The sequence below is a fragment of the Onthophagus taurus genome, chromosome 3 (assembly GCF_036711975.1).
Source record: "Onthophagus taurus isolate NC chromosome 3, IU_Otau_3.0, whole genome shotgun sequence".
Taxonomy (NCBI): domain Eukaryota; kingdom Metazoa; phylum Arthropoda; class Insecta; order Coleoptera; family Scarabaeidae; genus Onthophagus; species Onthophagus taurus.
In genome coordinates this window covers 17,876,392-17,901,725 of record NC_091968.1, presented here as the reverse complement: position 1 = coordinate 17,901,725, position 25,334 = coordinate 17,876,392, and the positions used below count along the sequence as shown (strand labels likewise).

General features: G+C 32.6%; 1 protein-coding gene across 1 annotated transcript; it reads left to right on the top strand.

Annotated features, from left to right (window-relative positions):
* The first annotated feature begins 11,464 nt into the window (after window positions 1-11,464).
* LOC111417304 (aminopeptidase N-like) lies at window positions 11,465-21,435 on the top strand. The gene is made up of 8 exons (XM_023049532.2): window positions 11,465-11,922; window positions 11,976-12,393; window positions 12,444-12,596; window positions 12,651-13,152; window positions 19,561-19,717; window positions 19,769-20,993; window positions 21,052-21,121; window positions 21,174-21,435. The coding sequence occupies exons 1-8, from the start codon at window positions 11,847-11,849 to the stop codon at window positions 21,375-21,377; spliced, it is 2,805 nt and encodes a 934-aa protein (XP_022905300.2). The 5' UTR covers window positions 11,465-11,846; the 3' UTR covers window positions 21,378-21,435.
* The last annotated feature ends 3,899 nt before the right edge of the window (window positions 21,436-25,334 follow it).

Genomic DNA, 25,334 nt, shown 5'->3' with positions numbered 1-25,334 from the left:
TGTCAATCATAAATATACAGGGTGAGTCAGAAAGAATGGAAAATCCGAATACCGGAGATACTAGACGCCAAAATATGATGATTTAACGTAACATCTCTAATACAAATGTCAGTGATTTTCGAGGCATAAGGTGTTGAAAGTTAAATTCTTGTTTCGAAATTTCTTAACAATTTTGAAGGTTTTTGTACTATTAACCCAGACATGCTTAAACACTTAATATTAAATATAATTTACTGTTGGAATGATATTTTATCTAAGAAAACAGTATTTAAACATGATCTCGTAATCGATGTATTTTATCGTTTTTACCGATTTATAAACCCACGATGATCTCATACGACGGTGTAGTTGTTACTGAAGAAATTACTGAAAAATTACTAGTACCTAAATCGTGTTACAACTTGTTCCTGGTGTCCTACATGTAGGGCGCTAGGCATATCTGGGTTAACATAATATTTGGTAGTTTTATGTTTTCGAGCATGAGAAATACAAATTTGAAATTTGTTTTGTTATTGCTCGTAGAGGGCGCTAGATACACGCTGCTTGTTTGATAAATCAAATCATAAGTTTTTTGGCTCGACAGCTACGACCAATAAGAGCTGCAAATCACAAAGAGCATTCAATTTTACATAAAAAAGGTACTCTTATTGAAATTGTCTAAGTCTATCGGTTTTCGAATTATTTACTTTTAAATGTTTAAATGTATTTTTTCTTCTAAAATATTTATTTTTTAACATAAGCAAAGTTGGGTTATTTCTCCGCTTATGTTTCGACAATTGCCTGTTAATTGTCAACATTGATCTAATTTCCGTGTGCAATGATCATTTTTACCAAGAATAAAGTTATTACCAATTTGAAAATGTCACGACATAATGAGTTTTTTTTAATAGTGAGAAATCCAGATTTAAGTCCACTGGATTTTTGAAAATGGTTACAATATTCTATTGTTATTAATTAATTGTTATTATTATCGATACTAATTACTATAGTTTCTGTGTGTTATTGATTTTAAATGTTAACCTTAAAATTACTTTGAAACAATTAAAAGCAGATAACTTGGAAACCAGTAGACTTAGGCAATGTAAGCAAGAGTACCTTTTTTGTGCAGAATTGAAAACTCCTTCAGATTTCTGGTTCTAATTCACCATACCTCAACTGACAAAATAGTCTGAAATAGTCATGACTTGATATCTCAAACGTACAGTGTGTATCTAGCGCCCTCTACGAGTAATCACAAAACAAATATCAAATTCGTATTTCTCATGCTCGAAAACATCTAACTACCAAATTTTATGTTAATAGTACAAAAAGCTTCAAAATTATCAAGAAATTTCAAAATAAAAATTTAACTTTCAACACCCTGTGTATTAAAAACCACCGACATTTGTATAAGACATGTTAGGTTAAAATTAACTGATCGCGGACGTTTTTTGTCGCCTGAAGTTGATTGAATGGAATCCATAGCCATTTTCTCTTAGTTTTCTAATCACGACAACTGCACAACGACAATCGCTAAGAAATGTCACTTGTCAAAGAGTTGTTTGCAAACATTTACAAATAATCCAATTTTAGATCATTTATACGTTCGGCCAACCGTCTTCATAAGATTCCCCTAGATATATCTCCTAACCTTGCAATAAACTTAACCTCCTAATGTTACGCGCTAACCTCCTGTAATGCTAACAGCTAGAATGACAGGAGGTGGTAAAAGTGGGCCTAAGTCGTCATATTTTGGTGTCTAGTATCTTCGGTATTCGGATTTCCCATTCTTTCTGACTCACCCTGTATATTTTTTCCGTTGACTGACGCTGATGCACCTAAAGAAACCTTGTTTACGACGAGTTTTTATTGGACTAAACTTTAAATTTACCAAGCCAGAAAAAATTGGAAAATAAATATAATTTTAAAAATAAATAGTAATGCCTAGCACGAATTCAGTTCATATACCGACCTCATAGTAGCTCGAACGTGGTGTGTGTTTAATTATACATATAACAGCGTAATTATGGAAAAAAAGTAGCAAAAATCGAAGAGACAAGGCAGCTATTGCAGACTGTGAGGCATCGTGCAAAAAATTTACCGGGTCAAAGAAGAGACGATTTCATGAAATTGACGAGGCAGTTTTCTGGTTCTCTCAAGAAAAACGGAAGGAGAGACTAAAAAATTTTTAATACTAGCAAAGGTTGGACAAACTACAATTTCCCAAAAGCTCCTAATGATTTTCAAAAAAATTTCAATTTGTCTCAAACTGTGAATGCCGACGAAATGGCAGTATATCTGGATATGTCTCCCAATTACGCACTGGAAAGAAGAGGTGTGTGGGAAATTTCCTTAGAAACGAGTGGTTGCGAAAAATTGCGCATAACATTGATGCTAGCAGTAACAAGTGATAGGGAAAAATTGCTGTCATTACTAATATTGAGAAAAAAACCAATCTGATATCCGAAAGACTTCCCGAATGACGTCTTAGTTAGGGCACAACAAAAAGGATGGATAATAGAAAAGCTTATGATGGAACGGTTAAGATAAGTATGGAGTCGTAGACCAGGAACACACATGGAAAACGATCCCTGAAAACAATATTATAACATCATTTAAGAAGTTTTGTATAACCAATGCTTTGGACAGATCCGAAGATGACGTAATATGGGCAGAAAATGATACATAAAAATGTAAATATCGTTCTAAAACCCTTAACAGTGTTATTGTTATAATGCGATTTTATTTTACTATTTTTCAAATCGCAACTATACGACTGCGAATCTAATCCGCACTCGATTGTAATCCGCATTTGATTTTAGAGCATATAAAATTTGTAAAAAGGGTGCGTATTAGATTCGAGAATATACGGTAATAGTTTAAGTGGTAATTTCATTATTTACGTTCCGTGCCATATGTGTCAGATAGTGTTGCCGCACGCAAGAAAAAGTTTTACAAAATACGTACTGAAATTGAAAAAAATGTACTGAATTGAGAGAAAAAATTGAGTCAATTTGCATCAGCGAGATAATATTTTAAAATTGCAATCCTTAACGCATAACCAGTTGTCTTCCCCACGGTTTATTAATGTTTTTAAATACGCCTGTTTTGCATCTGGATATATAGAGGAGAGACCAGAACAGTTTGAAAATCCTGTGGAGGTTTGCTTTTCCAATGAACAACCTACGTGCGATATCTGTGGAAATATAGCTGTTATAACTTGTGCATGGTGTAAACAATCGTTGTGTTTCAAACATTTTTCCATGATTTTCATTATTGCCAACAATATATTGAATAAAGAAAGTAAAAAAAAAAGAAATTAAATTAATAATGTAGCATACAATTTGTGATAGTCAACCATTCTTTTGTCAGTTACTTTTTAACTCATTACTAATAAATATTTATATAATTATCCTAACTTTTGTGTTATTTAAATAGAATAAGGATAAAAAACATTTTTCATGAAAGTTATTAGTGAAAATATATTTTCTACCCCAAACTTCTAACCCTTGTAAGTTCTTACAATAGTACTACCTAACATATAAAAAAATCATAGTGGGAAATTGCACCAAAATCGACAAACAATTTTCGCAAAAAAAATTAATTTTTGGGGTGATTAGGGTAGTTAACCCCAGCATTTACTGCGTAAATCTTAACTTATATCTAATTTATGGTTTTCTTCAAAACATTGTTCAAAAGTGTAACAGTTTATCACATTATTCTTAAGAAAAGGGGTTATTTATCATACCCCGTAATTTTGTAGAGGATGGTCAGAGGCAAATAAGAAAAAACACGTCATTAATATTTTTAAACGTACTATAAGGACACATAATATCGCCAAAATCGACAGGGTTGTTTTTAAAATATTCCAAAAAACTAGGGGTAGTTTACTCCCTGAAGCCCTCAGATATATGTGTGATATATCAATGGAAAGCTCTTTACCACATTTCGATAGCTATTTTCGTTTTCAGCCTATAAGCGAATATATATATTTATATATGTATATTTCGCCCCTATTTCCAACCCTTATAACTCGCTCCAGGGGCTTTATTAGCACGTATAAAAAAATACGTAAACTTTATTTTTGGCCATGCTATCGCTGTACCAAATTTCAACAAAATCGGCGAGGGACAGTTCTGATACTTCCCTTGTAAGATAATTAAGTTCACCTATATGCAGGCGATCTCTAAATTTATACGTCTGCAGCTGTGGATGAACTTCCAGCAGCGGTAATGCGGCTTAATAGGGATCTTACTAGACTTCTAGACTGGTCTAGATGCTATAGCTTAAGTCTTTGCTGTATTCAAACTCAAGCTATTTATTGCTTTTGGATCAAGACCTTTGCAAACAAAATTTTACTCCATCAATAATATCCGTCTGACACTTGATGGTAACATCATACAATTCTCTCAAACAGTTAAAAACTTGGGGGTGATGATAGATTTTGCATTGTCCTGGCCGCCCCAGATTCAGTCTGTCTACAGGAAGGTTTATTTCTGTTTCTATTCCTTACCCAAACTTGTTACTCTGTTACTCTTTAATTCTCCCCCATTTGGACTATGCTGATCCCATGTACCCAGATCTCTCGATTAGTGTACGTAACAAATTAGAAAGGTTACAAAATAATTGTCTGCGCTTTATTTTCGACCTGAGAAAGTATGTTCATGTTACACCATATGATAATCATCTCGAGATGTTCACCGTTGAGAGGCGTAGATCCTTTCGTATGTTAACTGCCTTATATAAGATACTTTCCTCTCAATCTCCAATTTACATGTTCACTGCATTTCAGTTCATGGCATCTCGCGGTCTTCCTACTAGAGCACAGTCTGATGTCTCACTCATGTTTCCCGTTTATCATACTGAAATATATCACAGATTATTTACTGTACAAGTTATAACTCTGTGGATTAATTTACCCAATTTATTCTGTGGAATTGCGTAATGCTCGTAACTTTTTCGTATTCAAACCTTCGCTAAGAAATCACCTGTTGTCTCTACAGTTTTCTGAGACTGATTTTTGATGTGATCTGCTTCTCCTCTTTTTCCTCTTCAGCTAACAGCTTTATTTGCTCCTATCCAATCATTTTTCGCTTAATCAGATTTTCTTTCTTTCCTGTTCTCTCCTATTCTTTTTCTGTTACTTCACATGTAAACTTATTTTCTTTGTTATTGCTTTTTTCCCCATACTTGCTATATTAATTATTTATCTTAATTCCATACCTACATTGCTGGTTGGGTCTCTCTGAAAACATCGCCTCTGGCGATAAATTGACCTTTTGTCAATCTTATGTTAATGTTATGGAATAATGTATATTTTTCTGTATTTTCTGATTAAATCTTGGGGGCAATAAACTTATTATTATTATGTTGTAGCACCTACTTTAAATGAGAGATATATATTGTATCAATGTTGAACAGAAACTCTTTTCCTATTTTCAGGTAGACTACTTTATCTGTGTATAGGCACTTTGTAATAGCTATTAAATGAGGGTTTGTTTGAGTGGTTGTTAATACTTGCCACAGTTTGCAACTAGGAATGGAGTCATAAGCCTTCTCCAAATCGACAAATTCTAGATGTGCTTCTTGTCCTGTCTGCATTTCACCAAAATTTGTTGCATTATAAACAAATTGTTCGTACAAGAATTGCCCGGCTTGAATCCACTCTGGTCTTCGCTGTCAGTCCTATTATTTTCATGCCAGTTAATACCAGGCAGGCAAACAGAGAGATAGTTGTGTGAAATGGCATAACAACAAAAAGTCCAAGAAAATACTATTAATCTTGAAAGGAATTCAGTTTTTGGTAGGATAAAATCGTCTGTATTTCATGGATATAATCCATGAAATACTCAAACTTTGTGAAAAAGTAGTGAAAATATGACAGGGCAGGGAAAGATACTTTCTCAAGGATAATAAGTCTATGAAAATCAATATGAAAATTGAAATCCTCAAAATGACCCAGCTTTTGAATCAATGTAGCGACTTGCAAATACCTCTGATATCATAGAATTGCATTCTATGAAGAATTGAATATGTTTATCCATATGAATGAGTGTTTAGTGCCTTTTCTCTATAACTTCTTGTTACTATCTAAGTACCTGTAGCCGAATATTAGCTGAAGGATGGTGTAATCTATTTACACTTATCTCTACCGAACAATCTCTCTTTCGGTAGAACTTCATTGACTACACCTTTCCGTTCCTTTTTGGCTTTCCTTATTTGGCTTACGTATTGGGTTCTATGTCAAATTTCAAATTTTTTTCTTCGTGCCTTACCGCTTTATTCTTTGTTAATATAACATTCTTAACCATTCTTTCGTAATTCTTTAATATATATTTTGTTTGTTTCTCTTTGTCTGCCTAACAGTCATTCTTCTGCGTCTAACACAATGATCTTTGTTTGTACAATTTCGTTATTAATAACACATTGTATGTAGATAACGCAATTATACGTTCGTATATATTACACTCGATGTAAAAAAGTCCAAGCGATAAATTATATGATAATATAAAACATGTAACGAAAAGTTAAAATTAACAAAAAACAATGAGGATGCTGATAATGATTTACAATCTTGAAAGTAATTTTAATTGTACTTTATTTAAGTCATTATAAATTGTATTTATTTACAAACGATATTGAATAATACACGGCGTTGCTTTTAAGTGATTCTGATCTTAATCTATGGGACAATGTCACGTATTATTGATATACTTACTGTGATCGACCAAAAATTTTCTTACTACAATTTTAAAAGACTGGTCAAAATATAATAACTTGAAACGATATGAATTGGTAATTCAATAAAACATTATACATTCAATATATAACTAATATATATAGAAATTTACGCTTGAAAGAAAATCAGTCTATTTTAATAAGAAATAAAGTGATGGATTTGTTATTGGAGGTGATTGTAATGCCAAGAACTTAGCTAAAAATTAATTTGATAGACTTCTACATAGTCAAAAACATCTCTACAAACTACCTAAATGTAAAATAGACGTAGGATATGGACTCAGATCACTCTCCAACTATTTTAACTCTAAGTCAAAACGTCATATAGAAACCAGGTAATCCTACGTTAGTCAATAAATATACTGACCACACTTAGAAGAAAAGTTGCAGGTAATAACTATCCAAAGACATTATATAGACATATCATTAGACAAACTATATAAGGAAAAAAGGAAACCGGGAAGAAGATGGCAGCAAAGAAGAACACCCCTAGAAAACAACAAGTTTTCAACTAAAAAGAGAAATAAACCAATCAAAAAAGGGTTCTTTCTATACATACCAAAATGAACTTACTATCGATAGTAGCAGAAACTACTAACTGACTACTGTTGGAAAGCAACAAAGAGATTAAAAAGATCCATTATGCATCCCTCCACTAAGAACTGAAAATGAAAAATGGGCAAGAAGCAGTCAACAAAAAGCTGACCTATTTGAATCAAAACACTCTGAAAAAATCTGATCTGTCTTAAAATAACGAAGAAAACTTATTCTCCAAGGAAGGTCGCCAAAGAGATTAAAGAGGACATTAACGCAAAAAAGTCACCAGGATTTGACCTGATAATTGGAGAAATACTACACAATCTGCCTATTTAACACGTTGACTGCTGCAATAGTCACTAAAATCTATCCATTCTGGCGGGAACAATTATAAAATGAAATAGGCTAACAATAGGATAGTAAATTACAAATCATCATTTTTTTTATCAAAAACTCATGTTTTTTATTGTTTTTAGTCGAAAAGCAGCATATAATTAACGCGGCCTCCCAGATAAAAATTGCCGTACTGGCCGTGTGAATCATACCGTGGTTTAGAAGAAAACAAGTCTGTTCATGCAAAAATGCAGTGCTATATGAATGATACGTTTAGTCGTATATGTTGAATTTAGGTGGTAGTGTTTAGTTTTTGGTATAAAAAGTGTCTGTAAAAATGAGTTACGACGAAGAACAACAAAAATTGTGGCAGGAGTGTCTTTCAGACGAAGACGGTTATGAACCATTTGAGGATTCTGGAGCAAATATGCAAGAAAGTAGTGATGAGAATAGTGCGAACTACTGTTATAGTTACCAGCTGTTATGGGACGACGTAACTGGAATAAATTGAAAATCATTTCATTTTACTGAGACAAATGTTAGTGTATTGGAAGAAATACACAGTGAATATTTTGATAAAGGTCCGTATGAGTTTTTCAAATTATTTCTAACCTTCGAGGTCATAGAACTAATGGTAACAGAGACAAGCAGATATGCAGCCCAGTGCAGAGCTACCAAAAAATTACCCAAAGCCAGGATTCACGAATAGCATGACACAAATAAAGAGGAAATTAAATGTTTCATTCGAATTGTGATTTGGATGGGCCCTGCCAGTGTCTCTCCATTGAATCATACTGGTCCAGCAGTGTTCTGTACGCTAATAAAATCAAAGATCTAATTCCTCGTAATCGATTCCAGTTGTAGCTGAAAACATGGAATTTTCATAATGAAGTAATAACTGAAGATAAGTTACAAAAAATTGCTTCTTGGTCAAATTTATTAATTAAAAATTTCCAAAAGCCGTCAATACATTAGTAACAAACGGCACAAGTTTGGCATCAAACTATATAAACTATGTGTCGACAAAGGATACACGTATAATTTTCAAGTTTATTACGGAAAGGAGGACAAAACAGCAAGCCAGCCTTCTCCTGAAAAAATAGTTCTTACATTGGCTGACAACCTGTTAGATAAAGGACGTATCTACAATCTATACCGATAATAATTATTACATTAACATGACCAATGGCACTCTTCGAGATTCCAGTGCCAGGTTAATGCTACCAAAGGTGGTTTTGTCAAACGCTCCCTCTATGTCCAGGAAAGTTCCCAGAATAGACTCTTTCGAATCAAGTGCTCGTTCGATGCGCCCCACTACCATGTGGGGCGCATCCACAGATTTACCTTTGATAGAAGCATGTTATGCAAGTGCAAAGGAAACGCTTTAAGTACATTCTCTCTAATGTAATGTTCACATAGTCTTTCAAGCGTCTTTAAAAGAAATGATGAGAGACTAATTGGTCGAAAGGCGTTGGGGTCCGCTGGGTCCTTTTTTCCGTTCTTTGATATAAAGGTTACTGTAACCTTTCTCCAGCTGATGGGAACGTAATTAAAGGCTAAACAGGCTTTAAAAACTCTTATCAAGTGTATTTTTATATCCTGTAGACTCCATTGAAGAAGAGCAGGAAATATACCGTCGGGTTCGGGTGTTTTGAAGGGCTCAAAACTGCCGACGGCCCACTCTACCAACTAATTCCGTACAACCTGGTTAGCTATCTGCCAGTCCTGGCTGCTAGGAGAGTTGTTAAATTCCACTTATCGTTAGTGTAGAAGCATTGAAAAATCTTGCAAAGAACCTGGAAAATGAACATCCATTAGTAAATGCAATGATTCTTCTGGATCCTTTATTTTGTTTAGGCGTGAGGTCTCAGCAGCGCTCTCCACCTCTTCACAAAAACCTCTCCAGGCTTGTCGTTTCTTTTGTTGTACTAAACGTTTGAATTCTGACTGGTGTGTTATGAACAAGGTCCAGTCAGAATTCAGTCTAGTTTGTTTTGCTTTATTAAAAGCTTTTCTGCAAGTGACCCTCAGTGAATGTAGATCAGGAGTCCACCAAAGTGTAGCCCTTCTTCTCTCCTCCACAATTTTCTTAGGACATGCACTGCGGAAGGCCTGAGTTAGTGTGTCAATTCATCGGTATTTCCAGGAAGGTCATCTGGGAAATCTCGCAATTGCTCAGTTAGACAGCTTGCAAGAATGTTCAAGTTAGTCCGCTTTGGATCCCGGACCCTCTTTCTCAAGAGCATAATTGGTCCTAAATCAAAAGTGATCCATCTATGGTCAGACATAGACGCCTCCTGGCAGACACACCAGTTGCTAATCTTTTGAGATATGTTCGCCGATGCCAAGGTTAAAATAATAATCGTCTGACACCTAGCATTGAAGAACGTGGGTTCACAGTCTTGGTTGATTATTTCCAAGTCATTATTCGTAATAAATTCAAGCAAGGTCTTACCTCTAAAGTTTCCATCGTCACATACCCAGGCAACAGAATGAGCGTTGGAGTCGCAGCCTACAATGAGTAGCCATTTATTTACCTTACTAGCGTTGACTAATGTTGTCAAAGCCGCAGTAGGAGCCATCTCTTCTATAGGCAGGTAGACAGATGCGTCGTTTTCTTCTTCGCTAGGAAGTATTGAATCCTGACTACAATATAGTCCTGATTTGATTCTTCCGGCAGGAGATACGCGGAGATATGTCTAGGAATGTAGATTGTAGCTCTTGGTCGATCCTGAGTACTGAAAAAGAAAACAGAACCGCTAAGAGAACCGAAACCAGAAACATTCGAGTTGATAGTCTATGGCTCTTGAATCAGAGCAATGGTGTTTTGCATCATGTCAAGGTGCCTGCATAATACTGCAGTTGGAGCCTTGCCACTTTGCAAGTTGCATTGTATTACCCTTAATGTCGCAGGGTCCTCTCCAAACTCCTCTCTAGGCATCTGTATTTGGGGAGCAGGTGGGAGTCATCAACATTGAGTCGGATAGATTCGAAGACGACCTGTGCGAGGTGCCCACTGGTTTCGCCCTTTCTGAGCCGGTGGTTTCTCCGCTCAGTGGTCATGGACGTAGAAACTGCCTCCAATCTAACCAAGGGAGAAACTAAGCTGGACTGCTCAGCCCCGGTCGTCTCGGTCTTGTTCGGTTCATCTTTCTCATTGATGCCACCACGCAACACATTCCTCGGTAATTCCAGCATTGTAGTTTTCAGCCCTTTTTGTGAATGGGACAGATAAGTGCCGTGTCCCCTTCCTTGGGCATCTTTTCTTACTGCCATCTTTAAGAAATCAGTGAGGCAAGTCTGTCATTTAAGTTATTATCAGCTCTTCACTGGCCACTTTATGATTTTTCATTCAGGTTACGGAGGATCTCCAAGCTGTCGTCTTCATTATTCGGCCAGATTCACCAATTCCTTGAAATACTCCTCACAGCGTTCCGCTCTTCCAGAAGAATTGAAAGTGGAAACAGTGAATGAAATTATCACAAGTTCTGCTAAAAGAGATGAAGAGAGACTTAATCGTCACATGAATACTGATAGTTTTGAACTCCTGGGCAATTCACAGCTAGTGAGAATACTCAAAAGACTTAAACATACTTTAAAATTATTTTGTAGTAATAACATAAATTGGAATAGAATTATTCTTTGGTCAAGACTGACCAAATTGCAATAAAATTTAAGAGAAAGAAAAAAGTTTGTTATAAATTAATAGAATATGAGTGCTACAATTACATTTAAGGCAAGTAAAGGTAGCAGGTTATTAAAGTAACATAATTTGTATTTTTACTAGAAGTATTTTTTTTATGATAAATTTTAACTTAAAAACGAAAGTAAAATGAAACTGAACCCAAGTTCAGATATGAAATAAGTAGTCATAAAATAACTAAAAATTATAACTAAATACTGATATTACACATAGCGTGTCAAGAGGTACAAACATAATTACTATTTGTGCAATGAAATGGCATTTCAATAAAGACTTTCAAAACAGACACTTTGGTAAATTGTGATCTTTCCTAATATTTTATTTAATTTTCATAAACACTCCGCGATTATTAACCACATCCGAAGAGACCACATCCGTAATATTTTGGTCTTGATACTTATACCTTTTATTTTATGAAGTATTTATTTGAGTAAGATTTAAAAAAAGAAATGATTTTAATTTGGACCTTAAGTGCTCAAAACTGTACTCATAAATCTTAATTTATAATTGTATAATCGAAATTTCTTAGTAAATAAAGATAAGATAAGCGAGGTAAATGTATTGTTGTAATCAGTTATCATTTAAATACTTTAATTCTCTTATTTTGTTCGATTATTTGTACAACAAAATGGGTAAGCTTATTACTTATTTATAATTATCCAAAATAATATAATTTTGTTTTTAGATTTCTTTATTAAAGTGATATTTATTTTATTAGCCACAACTTTTTCTGCAATACTATCTCAAAAATTACCCGAAACGGTGAAACCTGAAAATTATTATTTAACCATCGATACCGATTTGGTTACCTTAAGATTTTCTGGAACTGTTAAAATCGATGTTAAAGCTTCTTCTGTAACTAACATAATTTATTTGCATTCTAAAGATTTAACAATTCAAAATGTGACTTTATCGAATCAAAATACCACGTTAGGAATTAGGCATTCTTTTAATACAACATCCGATTTATTAATTATTAATTCTGATAATCAATTAATGCCTACTTTTTCTTACCAAATAGAAATTAAATTTCAAGGTAATCTAGGTAAGGAAAATGTTGGATATTATCGCGCTTATTATTTAGATGAGAATAAAGTTAATAAGTAAGTTAAAAAAATTTTTTGGATTAATTAATTAGTTATTAATTTAATAGAACGATGGCTGTAACTCATTTAGAAGCTACAAACGCGAGGAGAGCTTTTCCATGCTTCGACCAACCCAATTTTAAAGCCAAATTCCAAATTAATCTAATCAGGCAAAAATCGCAAGTTACCTCATCTAATATGGATTTAGAAAAAACAGAAACGTAAATTAAATAAACATCCGCATTCTTAGGATATAATTTTAATTAATTTTTTAGAATAACAAACTCTAACAACGTAATGGACGTTTACAAAACAACATTAACAATGTCGACTTATCTCATTGCTTTTATGGTTTCTGAATACTCAAGTCTCAGTTTGGAGGTTAACGGGAAAGTGTTTCGAACTTTTGGACGTCCGGAGCTTTTAATGCGCGGAGATGGTCTATACTCCTTAAAAATCGGTCCCGCGGCGATCGAACAAATGGAATATGCAACTAAAGTTTTGTATCCGTTAGCGAAAATGGATCAAGTTCCTGTTCCGAATGATTACTACAAAATTGGGGCGATGGAAAATTGGGGGATGGTTACTTATCGAGAACGAATGTTGATGTATAACAGCGATTTCTCAACGGCTCAAGAAAAACAAAAAGTCGCCACGATTATTGCCCACGAATTCGCCCATCAATGGTTTGGGGATTTGGTTACGCCGGAATGGTGGAGTTATATTTGGTTAAATGAGGGATTTGCGACGTTTTTCGAACACTATGCTACTGATTTGGTATGATCTTTATTCCGTATTATTTTTATTGTTTTATTTTTTTTTGTTTATGCGCTGATTTATAAGCTTATCATAATTTCAATGTCTGTGCTGTCGAGATTACTAATTATAAACATGATCATATCATCGCGTATGTCTATCAACTTAACACAAGATAGGTAAATCTAATTGAGTAATAATTTTGAATTATTTTTTTGATATAATTAATAAAATGATTGATATATAAAATTTGAATACAATGTTAAAATGTAAAACGAGGCAAGACAATAAAAGATGATGACGTTGGTATTTTAAAAGACCGAGACGATCCCGAAGAAGTTCACAAAAAGATTGTTTTGTTGTGTAGGTCTTTTGCTAGTCTTTTACCTGTGAAATTTAGTCTTTTGCAAGCAGTATCTAGTCTTCTGTAAACAATACCTAGCCTTTTATTAGGTAAATGTAGTCTACCTAATAAAAGGTAGACTACATTTAAATGAATGTGCTTGTAGTCTGCTAACAAGAATTAGCAACTTCAAGTCTTCCACCAGCAGTATTTTATTCGTTGCAACGAGTATCTAGCCGTCGCACATAGGCGTAATTCCACGATTTAGGCGGCCAAAAATACAAAATTTAAAATGTGTTTTAGGTAAAAATAAAAAACTGCCTGCAAATGTTGAATAGCTATAGAACAATGTGCAACCCCTCGCTCTATTTAAGCAGGCACGTGTTATTCTAGATTTGACATATCGCTCTAATTGTTGGAACTAAGTGTAATAGGTAATCATAAGTAAATATTACTAAGTTTTATGTAAATCTAGGAAAAAAAGATTGAGTATTGGTAAATTGAAATGTTTGCTGTATTAGTAAATTCTTTTTTTGCATTTAAAAAGGATTTTGTTATACTTCAGGACCCGTACCTTTAGTTTTGTTAGTTTTTACATAGAACCAAGTATTTCACCTAATCATAGTTTTCAAGATCAATGAATGATAGTACAAGTCCGCCTAGTTTTACTATTTTCTTCTTTTTTTTTTAAACGAATTCTCATTTTGTTTAAGAATCATAGGATACATCAAGGCTTAAAGTGATAACGCGTAGACTACTTTTTGACAAAATGCAGGATCAAGACTTGACAAATGTTGACGAAAAGTTGGCAAAAGTTGGCGAAAAGAGCCAATGGACTCTTCATTTTAAATTAAAGTTGATATATTTTTTAAATAATTTTTCTAATATTAAATTGTTTTTTATTTTTATATATGTTTACCAAAAGACTAAAACAACTGAAATAAATCAAATTAAACGTTTTTGAACACATAAATTAAAAAATAATTGCATAATTGCGTCTTCTGCAATCAATATTTAATCTTCTGTTAGTAATATATAGTCCTGAATTAGCAGTATTTAGTTTTCTGCAAGCAGTATGTAGTCTTTTTCAAGCAGTATCTGGTCTTCAATTAGCAGACTCTAGTTTTCTGCAAGCAATATTTTACCAGCTGCCAGCGGTATGTTAGTCGGCCAGCAAAGTCTAGTCTTCTGAAAACAGTATCTAACCTTATGTTAACAGTATATCGTCTTGGATTAGCTGTATCTGGTTTTCTGGAAGCAATATTTTATCTGTTGCAATTATCGGCTAGCAGTGTATTATCTCGTATTAGTAATATATAGTCTTCTAGTAGCAGTATAGTCTTCAGTAGCTGTATTAAGTCTTCTGTAAGCCGTTTTGAAAAATCACTTTCAGTTCTTGAGAAATAAATTTTTGAAATGATCGACAAATTTTTAGAATTTTGCAATTTTCACCGATTAACTTTTAAAAATTCGTATAAAATCCACTTCTTGGAATATGAGTATGAAAATTTCCCAAAGTGTTAATAAGACTGTCCTCTTTCCAATGAACCAACCCGTTTTGAAAAATAAGTTTTAGTTTTTGAGAAAACAATATTTGAAGTTTTGATAAAATATTCATGTTGCAATTGTCATCGATAACTTGCAAAATTCGCTATAAAATTCATTTCTTGAAGGATCCTTGTGGAAATATTACCAATTATTCATTAAAGTATCCTCTTTTTAATGCAACAAGCCGTTTTGAAAAATCGCTTTTAGTCTTTAAGAAATAAATTTTTGAAATGATCGACAATTTTTTCGAATTTTGCAAGTTTCGTCGATTAAGTTTTAAAAATTCGTATAAAATCCACTTCTTGGAATATGAGTATGAAAATTTCCCAAAGTGTTAATAATAGTGTTCTCTTTCCAATGAACCAACCCGTTTTGAAAAATAACTTTTAGTTTTTGAGAAAACAACACTTGGAGTTTTGGTAATAATTTCGATATTGCAATTTTCATCGATAACTAGCAAAATTCGCTATAAAATTCATTTCTTGAAGGATCCTTGTGGAAATATCACCAATTGTTAATTAAAGTATCCTCTTTTTAATGCAACAAGCCGTTTTGAAAAATCACGTATAGTTTATGAGAAATAAATTTTTGTAATGATCGACAATTTTTTCGAATTTTGCAATTTTCGCCGATTAAGTTTTAAAAATTCGTATAAAATCCACTTCTTGAAATATGAGTATGAAAATTTCCCAAAGTGTTAATAAGAGTGTCCTCTTTCCAGTGAATTAACCCGTTTTGAAAAATTACTTTTAGTTTTTGAGAAAACAGTATTTGAAGATTTGATAAAATTTTCGATGTTGCAATTTTCATCGATAACTTGTAAAATTCGCTATAAAATTCATTTTTTGAAGGATTCTTGTGGAAATATCGCCAACTATCAATTAAAGTATCCTCTTTTTAATGCAGCATGCCGTTTTGAAAAGTCACTTTCAGTTCTTGAGAAATAAATTTTTGTAATGATCGACAATTTTTTCGAATTTTGCAATTTTCGCCGATTAAGTTTAAAAACTCGTATAAAATCCACTTCTTGGAATATGAGTATGAAAATTTCCCAAAGTGTTAATAAGAGTGTCCTCTTTTCAATGAACCAACCCGTTTTGAAAAATAACATTTAGTTTTTGAGAAAACAATATTTGAAGTTTTGATAAAATTTTCGATGATGCAAGAAGAAGAAAAACAAATTTTATTCTGTACCCACTACATAAAAAAAATAAGAATAACAATAAAAATATCTAAATGTATATACAACAAAAATAAAAAAGTTAAGGGGTGAGAATAGGGCTACCGACCAAGGTCTTTCTGCCCGTGATTTTTGTAGTCGGCGGCTTGCTTCAGTCTTCTCTGACGGCCAGGAGTTTTTGGAAGAGAAGAGGTGGGTTGTTGCGAGGGTGGAGTAATCGAGGCGATATAAGCGTGTGTTGCAAGGCATTGGTAGGAAAATTTAGAATGGATTTATCGGACAAAGATTGAAGACGGGTATGGATAGGGGGTATATCGGTAAGTTGGTATAGCAGATCGTTGCTAGGGTTAAAGAGGGGATTACGGGGGTTCCTAATTCGGGTGATGGATCTCAGTGCAGATCTTTCCGCTACTTCCAGGTGGTACTTCGTTCTTCTTGGTGCGTTGCTCAGCAGTATTGATCCATATTCTACGATGGGCCTGCATATGGTCTTGTACATGTGCGAGGCACATGAGGTAGAGATTCCGCGACCGCTGAACGAGAGAGATTTAAAGTGTTTGGCGCGTGTCTTTACTTTCATCTTCACCTTGGTTGCATGAGTGGAAAACTTAAGCGTTCTGTCAAGTATTATGCCAAGATACTTGCAGGTTGGTGAGACGGAGATTGCCGTTGATTGGATTGTAATTGTGGGAGAGGGAGCGCGGGGTGAGAGGAATGGGACAAAAAATTGTGTTTTTGTGGGATTGAGTAGGATGCGCCATTTTCGGTACCAATTTTCCGTTTCGTTTATGAGCGTCTGCAGCTTACGGACCGAGGAAGTGATATCCCTACTGTGCGAGACCAATGCTGTGTCGTCGGCGTAAAGAAGTGCGTATGCAGTGAGGTTAAAGGCGTCTGGGTTGTCGTTGTAAAGATCGTGGCAGAATAGATTGTATAGAGCGGGAGAGATAGGCGAACCCTGAGGAAGGCCTTGCTGAGCGGAGAAGCTGTGGGAGAAGTGATTTTTCAACTTCACGATGGAGGAGCGATTCGACAGGAATTGGTTTATCAGGGTTAGAAGGTAGTATGGCGTTTTTAGCTTATCCAGTTTAAATAGCAATCCTTTGTGCCACACGGAGTCAAAGGCCTTTCGGACGTCCAGAAACACTGCTGCAGATTTCAGTTTTACAAAACGTGCCGCCTGGAAGTTGGAAACCAGAATAGTTAGTGGCTGGGACGTTGATTTGCCGGATTGGAAGCCAAATTGGTAAGGCGGAATTTTCTTTGATACCGCAGCCAGGAGCTTGTTCTTCAAGTGCGTCTCGAAGAGTTTTCCAATTACTGGGAGCAGTGAGATGGGGCGATAGTTGGCTGGATCAGATAGAGAAGAATCCTTCTTGGGAATACAAGTAATAATTGACGTCTTCCAGTCGCGCGGGAAATGCTGAGTCGTAAGGCAAAAGTTAATTATTTTTCTGATAAAGCCATGGATGTTAAGATCTAGACTTCTAAGCAGTTTTCTTGTGATGTTATCATAACCGGGAGCGGTATCTTTTCCCTGTCCAAGAAGAGTAAAATATTCGTCTTCCAACATGAGAGCATCTTCGGGTGTCTCGAACGGTGTCAAAAATGCGGATTCGTACCAATTATCTATAATGTTTTTATTGTGGGAACAAAACGAAACATCCTCGGTAAAGGTGAATACACTTTCCAGGTAGTCAGATTGTATGTTGACAATCTCTTCAGGGTTGGAGTGCACACCGCCATCGGTAGGATCAATGAGCTCCTCCGTTCCAGGATGATCGACAATTTTTTCGAATTTTGCAATTTTTGTCGATTAAGTTTTAAAAATTCGTATAAAATCCAGTTCTTGGAATATGAGTATGAAAATTTTCCAAAGTGATAATAAAAGTGTCTTTTTTCCAATGAACCAATCCGTTTTGAAAAATATCTTTCAGTTTTTGAGAAAACAATATCTTAACATAAAATTTTCGATGTTGCAGTTTTCACCGATAACTTGCAAAATTCGCTATAAAATTCATTTCTTGAAGGATCCTTGTGGAAATATCACCAATTATTAATTAAAGCATCCTCTTTTTAATGCAACAAGCCGTTTTGAAAAATTACTTTAAGTTTATGAGAAATAAATTTTTGAAATAATCGACAATTTTTTAGAATTTTGCAAGTTTCGCCGATTAAGTTTTAAAAATTCGTATAAAATCAACTTCTTGGAATCTGAGTATGAAAATTTCTCAAAGTATTAATAAGAGTGTCCTCTTTCCAATGAACCAACCCGTTTTGAAAAATACCTTTTAGTTTTTGAGAAAACAATACTTGGAGTATTGATAAAATTTTCGATGTTGCAATTTTCATCGATAACTTTCAAAATTCGCTATAAAATTCATTTCTTGAAGGAACCTTGTGGAAATATCGCTAATTGTTAATTAAAGTATCCTCTTTTTTTGCTTTGTTAAATCAGCATCAAAAATGTTCATTTTGTATCTTGAATCAAAGTAACTTGACATATCTTATCGGCTTTCTTATTAATTTCATTTTTATTCAAATATCGCTATAATGTGCCAATGTAGGGTGTCACTTCAGAAATGCACCAGAAATTATAACCACAATGGTCGGATATCCGGTATCCGGCTTTTCGCAAAATCACTATCCGTTCCATCACTACTAAATACCGTTGAAAATCCATTTTAAGTCCTTTGAAATCATTAGACATTCAAGTTAGACCTCAGTTTCTTTAGTAATGCTCTAAGATACCATTGGAAATACTAAGAAATTGTCATGAAATCTTTGAAATCTTGAAGACAAATTTCTGGAAATGTGTATAAACTTTTGAAAACCCTAACTGTTTTTGGGAAACCTTACTCTTGGAAATTCCTAGGAATCTCTAAGTTTCTAAATATCTATGAATTCCTCCATTCTTTCAGAAAACCCTTACTACACCTGAAAATTCTAAGATATTTTCCTAAAATCCTTGAAAATCCTTTGTAAATTTTTGGGAATATCTAGAAATTCCTAACAATATTTAAAAATCGTAAAATGTCATTGAAAAATCTTACGAATTGCATAAAAAAATCTTTGAAAATGTTAACTTACAAAACTTCTTGTTATATACAAATATCTTTGAAAAATCGGAAATAATCCCTGATTAAGGAATTAGTAAAGGTATAACTCAGTTTCATTAGAATTCCCTAAATACCAGTGAATATATAAAGAAATTATCTTAAAATCCTTAATTCCCTTACGAATCCTTAGAAATATCTTTTCTTTTGAACGCGGTTTACTTTATTGTTATATCTTAATTTTTATTGTTCAAAACTCTAACAATCAAACATGTAAAGCTGAACATGTAAGTTACTTTTAGATTGAAACCTCTTGGGATTTGGACTTACAATTCCTCACCGAAATTCTTCAACTCGCTTTAGACGCCGATTCCCTCGAAAATAGCAGACCAATGACGAGAGAAGTTGAAACTACCGATGAAATCGCAGGAATATACGACACGATTGTTTACGAAAAAGGTGATTTCATCATTCATAATTTTATTTTTACTTAATTGTTTTTATTTTTAGCCGCTTCCGTTCTTAGAATGACGGAACATCTTTTAGGTACGTCATTGTTCTTGGGGGCACTCCGCGAATATCTTAACTCAAACATGTTTGGGAATGCAAATCCCACGAAACTGTATGAAAACCTTCAAAAAGCGACAACTTCAATCAATATAAGCGAATTTTTAAAAAGTTGGGAGACGAAAGCTGGGTATCCGGTTGTAACAGTTACAAGAAAATACGGTGTTGGTAATGTTGGGTCAATTACTTTAGAACAAGAACGATTTTTTATTAATAAACAAAACAAAAGTACGATTGACCAAAGTTTATGGCAAATTCCACTCGATTATTTCACCCCATTGAGTACAGGGAGTTCTCCTTATATTTGGTTAAACTCAAGATCGACATCAATAACGATAAGTTTAACTGTATTAAACGATAATAGTTGGATTATTTTTAATAATAATCGGAGAGGGTTTTATCGAGTGAATTATGACGAAACAAATTGGAGGATGATAATTAAGGATTACGACAATTTATTTTCTTTAAGAAACAAAGTGGCAGAGCGAGCCCAATTAATCGACGATTCATTTAACTTAGCACGAGGGGGTTACTTAAACTACACAATTCCTTTAGAATTAGGAGAAAAAATAAAAAAAGAAACTCATTATGTTCCAATTTCAACTTTCAACACAGTTTTGAGTTATTTAGATCGCTTATCAACGGGGCATTCGCATCACAAAAACATAAAAAGTTACGCTATTAATTGTTTAGAACCCATTTATAACAAATATGGTTTTGTTATTAATCGAAATGATGAACATTTAAGTAAATTGATTAAGAATAATGTTAATGAGGCGTTGTGCAAATATGGATTTGAGAAATGTTTGAGTGAAAGCAAAGTTTATTTCGATAAATGGATTGATGGGGGTGAAACGATTCAACCGGATATGCAATCTTACGTTTATTGTTATGGGTTGAAAAAGAATCCGGAAAAAATTGAAACCGTTTTTGAAAAATACACAAATTCGAGTGAATATAATGAAAAAATTAGGATTGCGAATGGATTGGGTTGCGTTGGGACTAATTCAAGTTTCAATACGTTGCTAAACAACTTGATTAATCAAAACGTTTTGTCGCAAAACGATAAATTAACCGCTATTAATTCGATTTTGAATAATAATGGGGAGGAGGGTGTTAAATTCTTTTTGGAATACTTAGACCAAAATTTCACCCAAATCAACACAAAGTAATTTATTTATTAATAAGATAATTTTTTTAATTTATTAATAATTATTTCGTTGTAGAATTGGAAGTGTTTCAACAATTATTTCTAATCTCGCAGCTAGAATGACTACACAACAACAAATTGATTTGGTAATCTCATTTTATTTATCCTATTTTGTTTTAATGAAAACTTTCTTTTTAGTTTAATTCATTTGAATCCCACAATTCCGCTTCGTTTACACCGTCTTTAAAACAAGTTGTTGCTAATGCAAAGGAAACTGGGAAAAAGAATTTAAATTGGATGAACGAAAATAAAAAGGATATTACGTTGTATGTGGGATCATCTTCGATGATTTATATCTCATTTTATCTTTTAATAACGTCCCTTATGATTCAAATCTTTTAATTAAAATATTAATTCTGTGTAAAGTTAAAAAATAAATTATATATTTTAAAAACTCGTCCTTGGTGGAGTTTTGTTTGTACAGAAATGATTTTTATTTTAAATTTTATCTTTTTTAAAACGATGTATATGACTTTACTGCATTATTTTAATTACATATGAAAATAATGTTTATCGCCAACCGGCAGCAAAACCATACTTTATGCTATCCATTTGCGGCAGTAAAGTGACACTTTGTGCTATTATCTAGTAAACTGTGCATTTAGCGGCAGACAAAGTACTTTTTGTAATTCGCTACGATAATGGAAGCTATAACAGTACTCAAACGGGTGCTGTAATGAGACTCTTTACAGCATCCGATGCTGTAATGAGATTTTAGTAACATTTTATGGAACCAGTTCAAGTTGGTGACATTGGGTCATTAATTTTTCTAGTTGTCAATGTGACAATTTTTGTCTATGGATGTTTAAACACGTTCTTAGCATCAAATACAAGGTCCACAATGATGAGGACATGGACTCTGAGCAATTTCTCTTATTTTGGGAGGTGTACATCAAACATTTTTTTCAGGTGAATATATTTTGTGTTTTGACAGTTTCTAATTGTCAATTCAAAGTTTCTATTTTCGAGTGTTCCGGTGTTACCAACTGCTACATACCTATTTCCCTACATTGCCAAAATTTACTTTATTTTTGTTAAAAAAAACTATAAAAACGCGAATTACAAAAAATAGCATAAAAAACACGTTTCATAAGACTTAAAGCATTCATTCATTAAAAAACTCGTGGCTTCGCCACTCGTTTTTCAACTTGAATTCGTGCATTTAAGCGTGTTTTACGAAACTTGTTTTTTAATATATTATTACCTGCCGCTAATTGCTGTCAATTTGAAAAAAATGCCGTTGAACAGCTGGATTTAAACCCGGTACCTTCTGTATGAAAGCGCACTTCCCTCTCCACTATACTACCGACCTTTGATACGTAGTGTACCTTTACCGAGGTATATTAACAAAACAAATCGTTTGACACATGTCATAATATTCGTAAGTTAGAATATCTTCATATCGTTAAATTTTGCGGTTGGCGATAAAATGTTGTATGCAACACGTCAGCAAAGTGTCTTTATCGAACTCGCCTGTTTACTCGCCTCGCTCGCTTCGCTCGCTCGACTCGCAAACTCAGACTCGTTCGATAAAGCATCACTTTGCCGACTTGGTACATAAATGACTATTTTCGATAGAGTTGCAATTTTGATTGTAATCTAACCTGTAAAGGTAAAACATCAAACTTTAAACAATCATACTAGATTTATTTTTAACGATTAAGACGTGGTTTTTGTACTAAATTAAAGCTAAAACTGTCTTCTTTAAAATGATATATACCAGTTTACCGTTTTATTTCAATTATCCATAAAAATAATATTTTTCTTAAGAGTTTTTTTGAAAAATTTTTCCTATAATTAAGTATTGACATTTTACAAGTTTACAAAGAAACTTTATTATTTGATAATAAAGTCGATATGATTTTTTAAAGTTTAACAAATATTTTCGATTTTTGCTATAATTAAGCAATGACATTTCTCGATTTTATAAAGAAACTTTATCATCAAATGTAATACTTATTATACATAGACATGAAGACCAAAGTTTAAGCTTTAATTCAAGATAAAAGTCGTTTCTTGATTCTTATAAATAAAGTCGATATGATTTTTTAAAGTTTAACAAATATTTTCGATTTTTGCTATAATTAAGCACTGAAATTTTCTGATGTAACAAAGACACTTTATCATCAAATGTAATACTTATTATACATAGACATGAAGATCAAAGTTTAAGCTTTAATTCAAGATAAAAGTCGTTCCTTGATTCCTATAAATAAAGTCGATATGATTTTTTAAAGTTTAACAAATATTTTCAAATTTTGCTATAATTAAACAATGACATTTCTCGATTTCTCAATTTTATAAAGAAAGTTTATCATCAAATATAATACTTATTATACATAGACATGAACATCGAAGTTTAAGCTTTAATTTAAGATAAAAGTCGTTTCTTGGTTCCTATAAATAAAGTCGATATGATTTTTTAAAGTTTAACAAATATTTTCGATTTTTGCTATAATTAAGTAATGACATTTTTTGATGTAACAAAGAAACTTTATCATCAAATGTAATACTTATTATACATAGACATGAAGATCAAAGTTTAAGCTTTAATTCAAGATAAAAGTCGTTTCTTGATTCCTATACATAAAGTCGATATGATTTTTTAAAGTTTAACAAATTTTTTTTTTTGATTTTTGCTATAATTAAGCAATGACATTTCTGGATTTTATAAAGAAAGTTTATCATCAAATGTAATACTTATTATACATAGACATGAAGATTGAAGTTTAAGCTTTAATTTAAGATAAAAGTCGTTTCTTAGTTCCTATAAATAAAGTCGATATGCTTTTTAAAGTTTAACAAATATTTTCGATTTTTGCTATAATTAAGCAATGTCATTTTCTGATGTAACAAAGAAACTTTATCATCAAATGTATTACTTATTATACATACCTATGAAGACTAAAGCTTAATCTTTAATTTAAGGTAAAAGTCGTTCCTTAAGTCCTATAAATAAAGTCGATATGATTTTTTAAAGTTTAACAAACTTTTTCGATTTTTGCTATAATTAAGCACTGACATTTTTCGATTTTACAAAGAAACTTTATCATCAAATGTAATACTTATTATACATAGACATGAAGATCAAAGTTAAAGGTTTAATTCAAGATAAAAATCGTTTCTTGATTCCTATAAATAAAGTCGATATGATTTTTTAAAGTTTAACAAATATTTTCGATCTTTGCTATAATTAAGCACTGACATTTTCTGATGTAACAAAGAAACTTTATCATCAAATGTAATACTTATTATACATAAACATGAAGATCAAAGTTTAAGCTTTAATTCAAGATAAAAGTCGTTTCTTGATTCCCATAAATAAAGTCGATTTTTTAAACTTTAACAAATATTTTCGATTTTTGCCATAATTAAGCACTGACTTTTTCTGATGTAACAAAGAAACTTTATCATCAAATGTAATACTTATTATACATAGACATGAAGATCAAAGTTTAAGCTTTAATTCATGATAAAAGTCGTTTCTTGATTCCTATAAATAAAGTCGATATGATTTTTTAAAATTTAATACATATTTTCGATTTTTGTTATAATTAAGCACTGATATTTTTCGATTTTACAAAGAAACTTTATCATTAAATGTAATACTTATTATACATAGACATGAAGATCAAAGTTTAACCTTTAATTCAAGATAAAAGTCGTTTCTTGGTTCCTATAAATAAAGTCGATATGATTTTTTAAAGTTATCAAATATTTTAGATTTTTACTATAATTAAGCATTGACATTTTTTAATTTTACAAAGAAACTTTATCATTAAATGTATTACTTATTATACATAGGTATGAAGACCAAAGCCTAAACATTAATTTCAGATAAAAGTCGTTTCTTAGTTCCTATAAATAAAGACGATACGATTTTTTAAAGTTTAACAAATGTTTTCGATATTTGCTATAATTACGCAATGAAATTTTTCAAGTTTATAAAGAAACTTTATCATCAAATGTATTACTTATTATACATAACTATGAAGACTAAAGCTTAAACTTTAATTTAAGGTAAAAGTCGTTCCTTATTTCCTATAAATAAAGTCGATATGATTTTTTAAAGTTTAACAAATATTTTCGATTTTTGCTATAATTAAACACTGACATTTTCTGATGTAACAAAGTAACTTTATCATCAAATGTAATACTTATTATACATAGACATGAAGATTAAAGTTTAAGCTTTAATTCAAGATAAAAGTAGTTTCTTGATTCCTATAAATAAAGTCGATACGATTTTTTAAAGTTTAACAAATATTTTCGATTTTTGCTATAATTAAGCACTGACAT

Bases quoted from the DNA above. Each gene is read 5' to 3' on its own strand.
- LOC111417304 (XM_023049532.2), top strand. From the start codon at position 11,847: ATGTATTGTTGTAATCAGTTATCATTTAAATACTTTAATTCTCTTATT. The intron at 12,394-12,443 runs GTAAGTTAAAAA...TTAATTTAATAG, and splicing joins GATGAGAATAAAGTTAATAA to AACGATGGCTGTAACTCATT. The intron at 19,718-19,768 runs GTGATTTCATCA...TTTTATTTTTAG, and splicing joins CACGATTGTTTACGAAAAAG to CCGCTTCCGTTCTTAGAATG.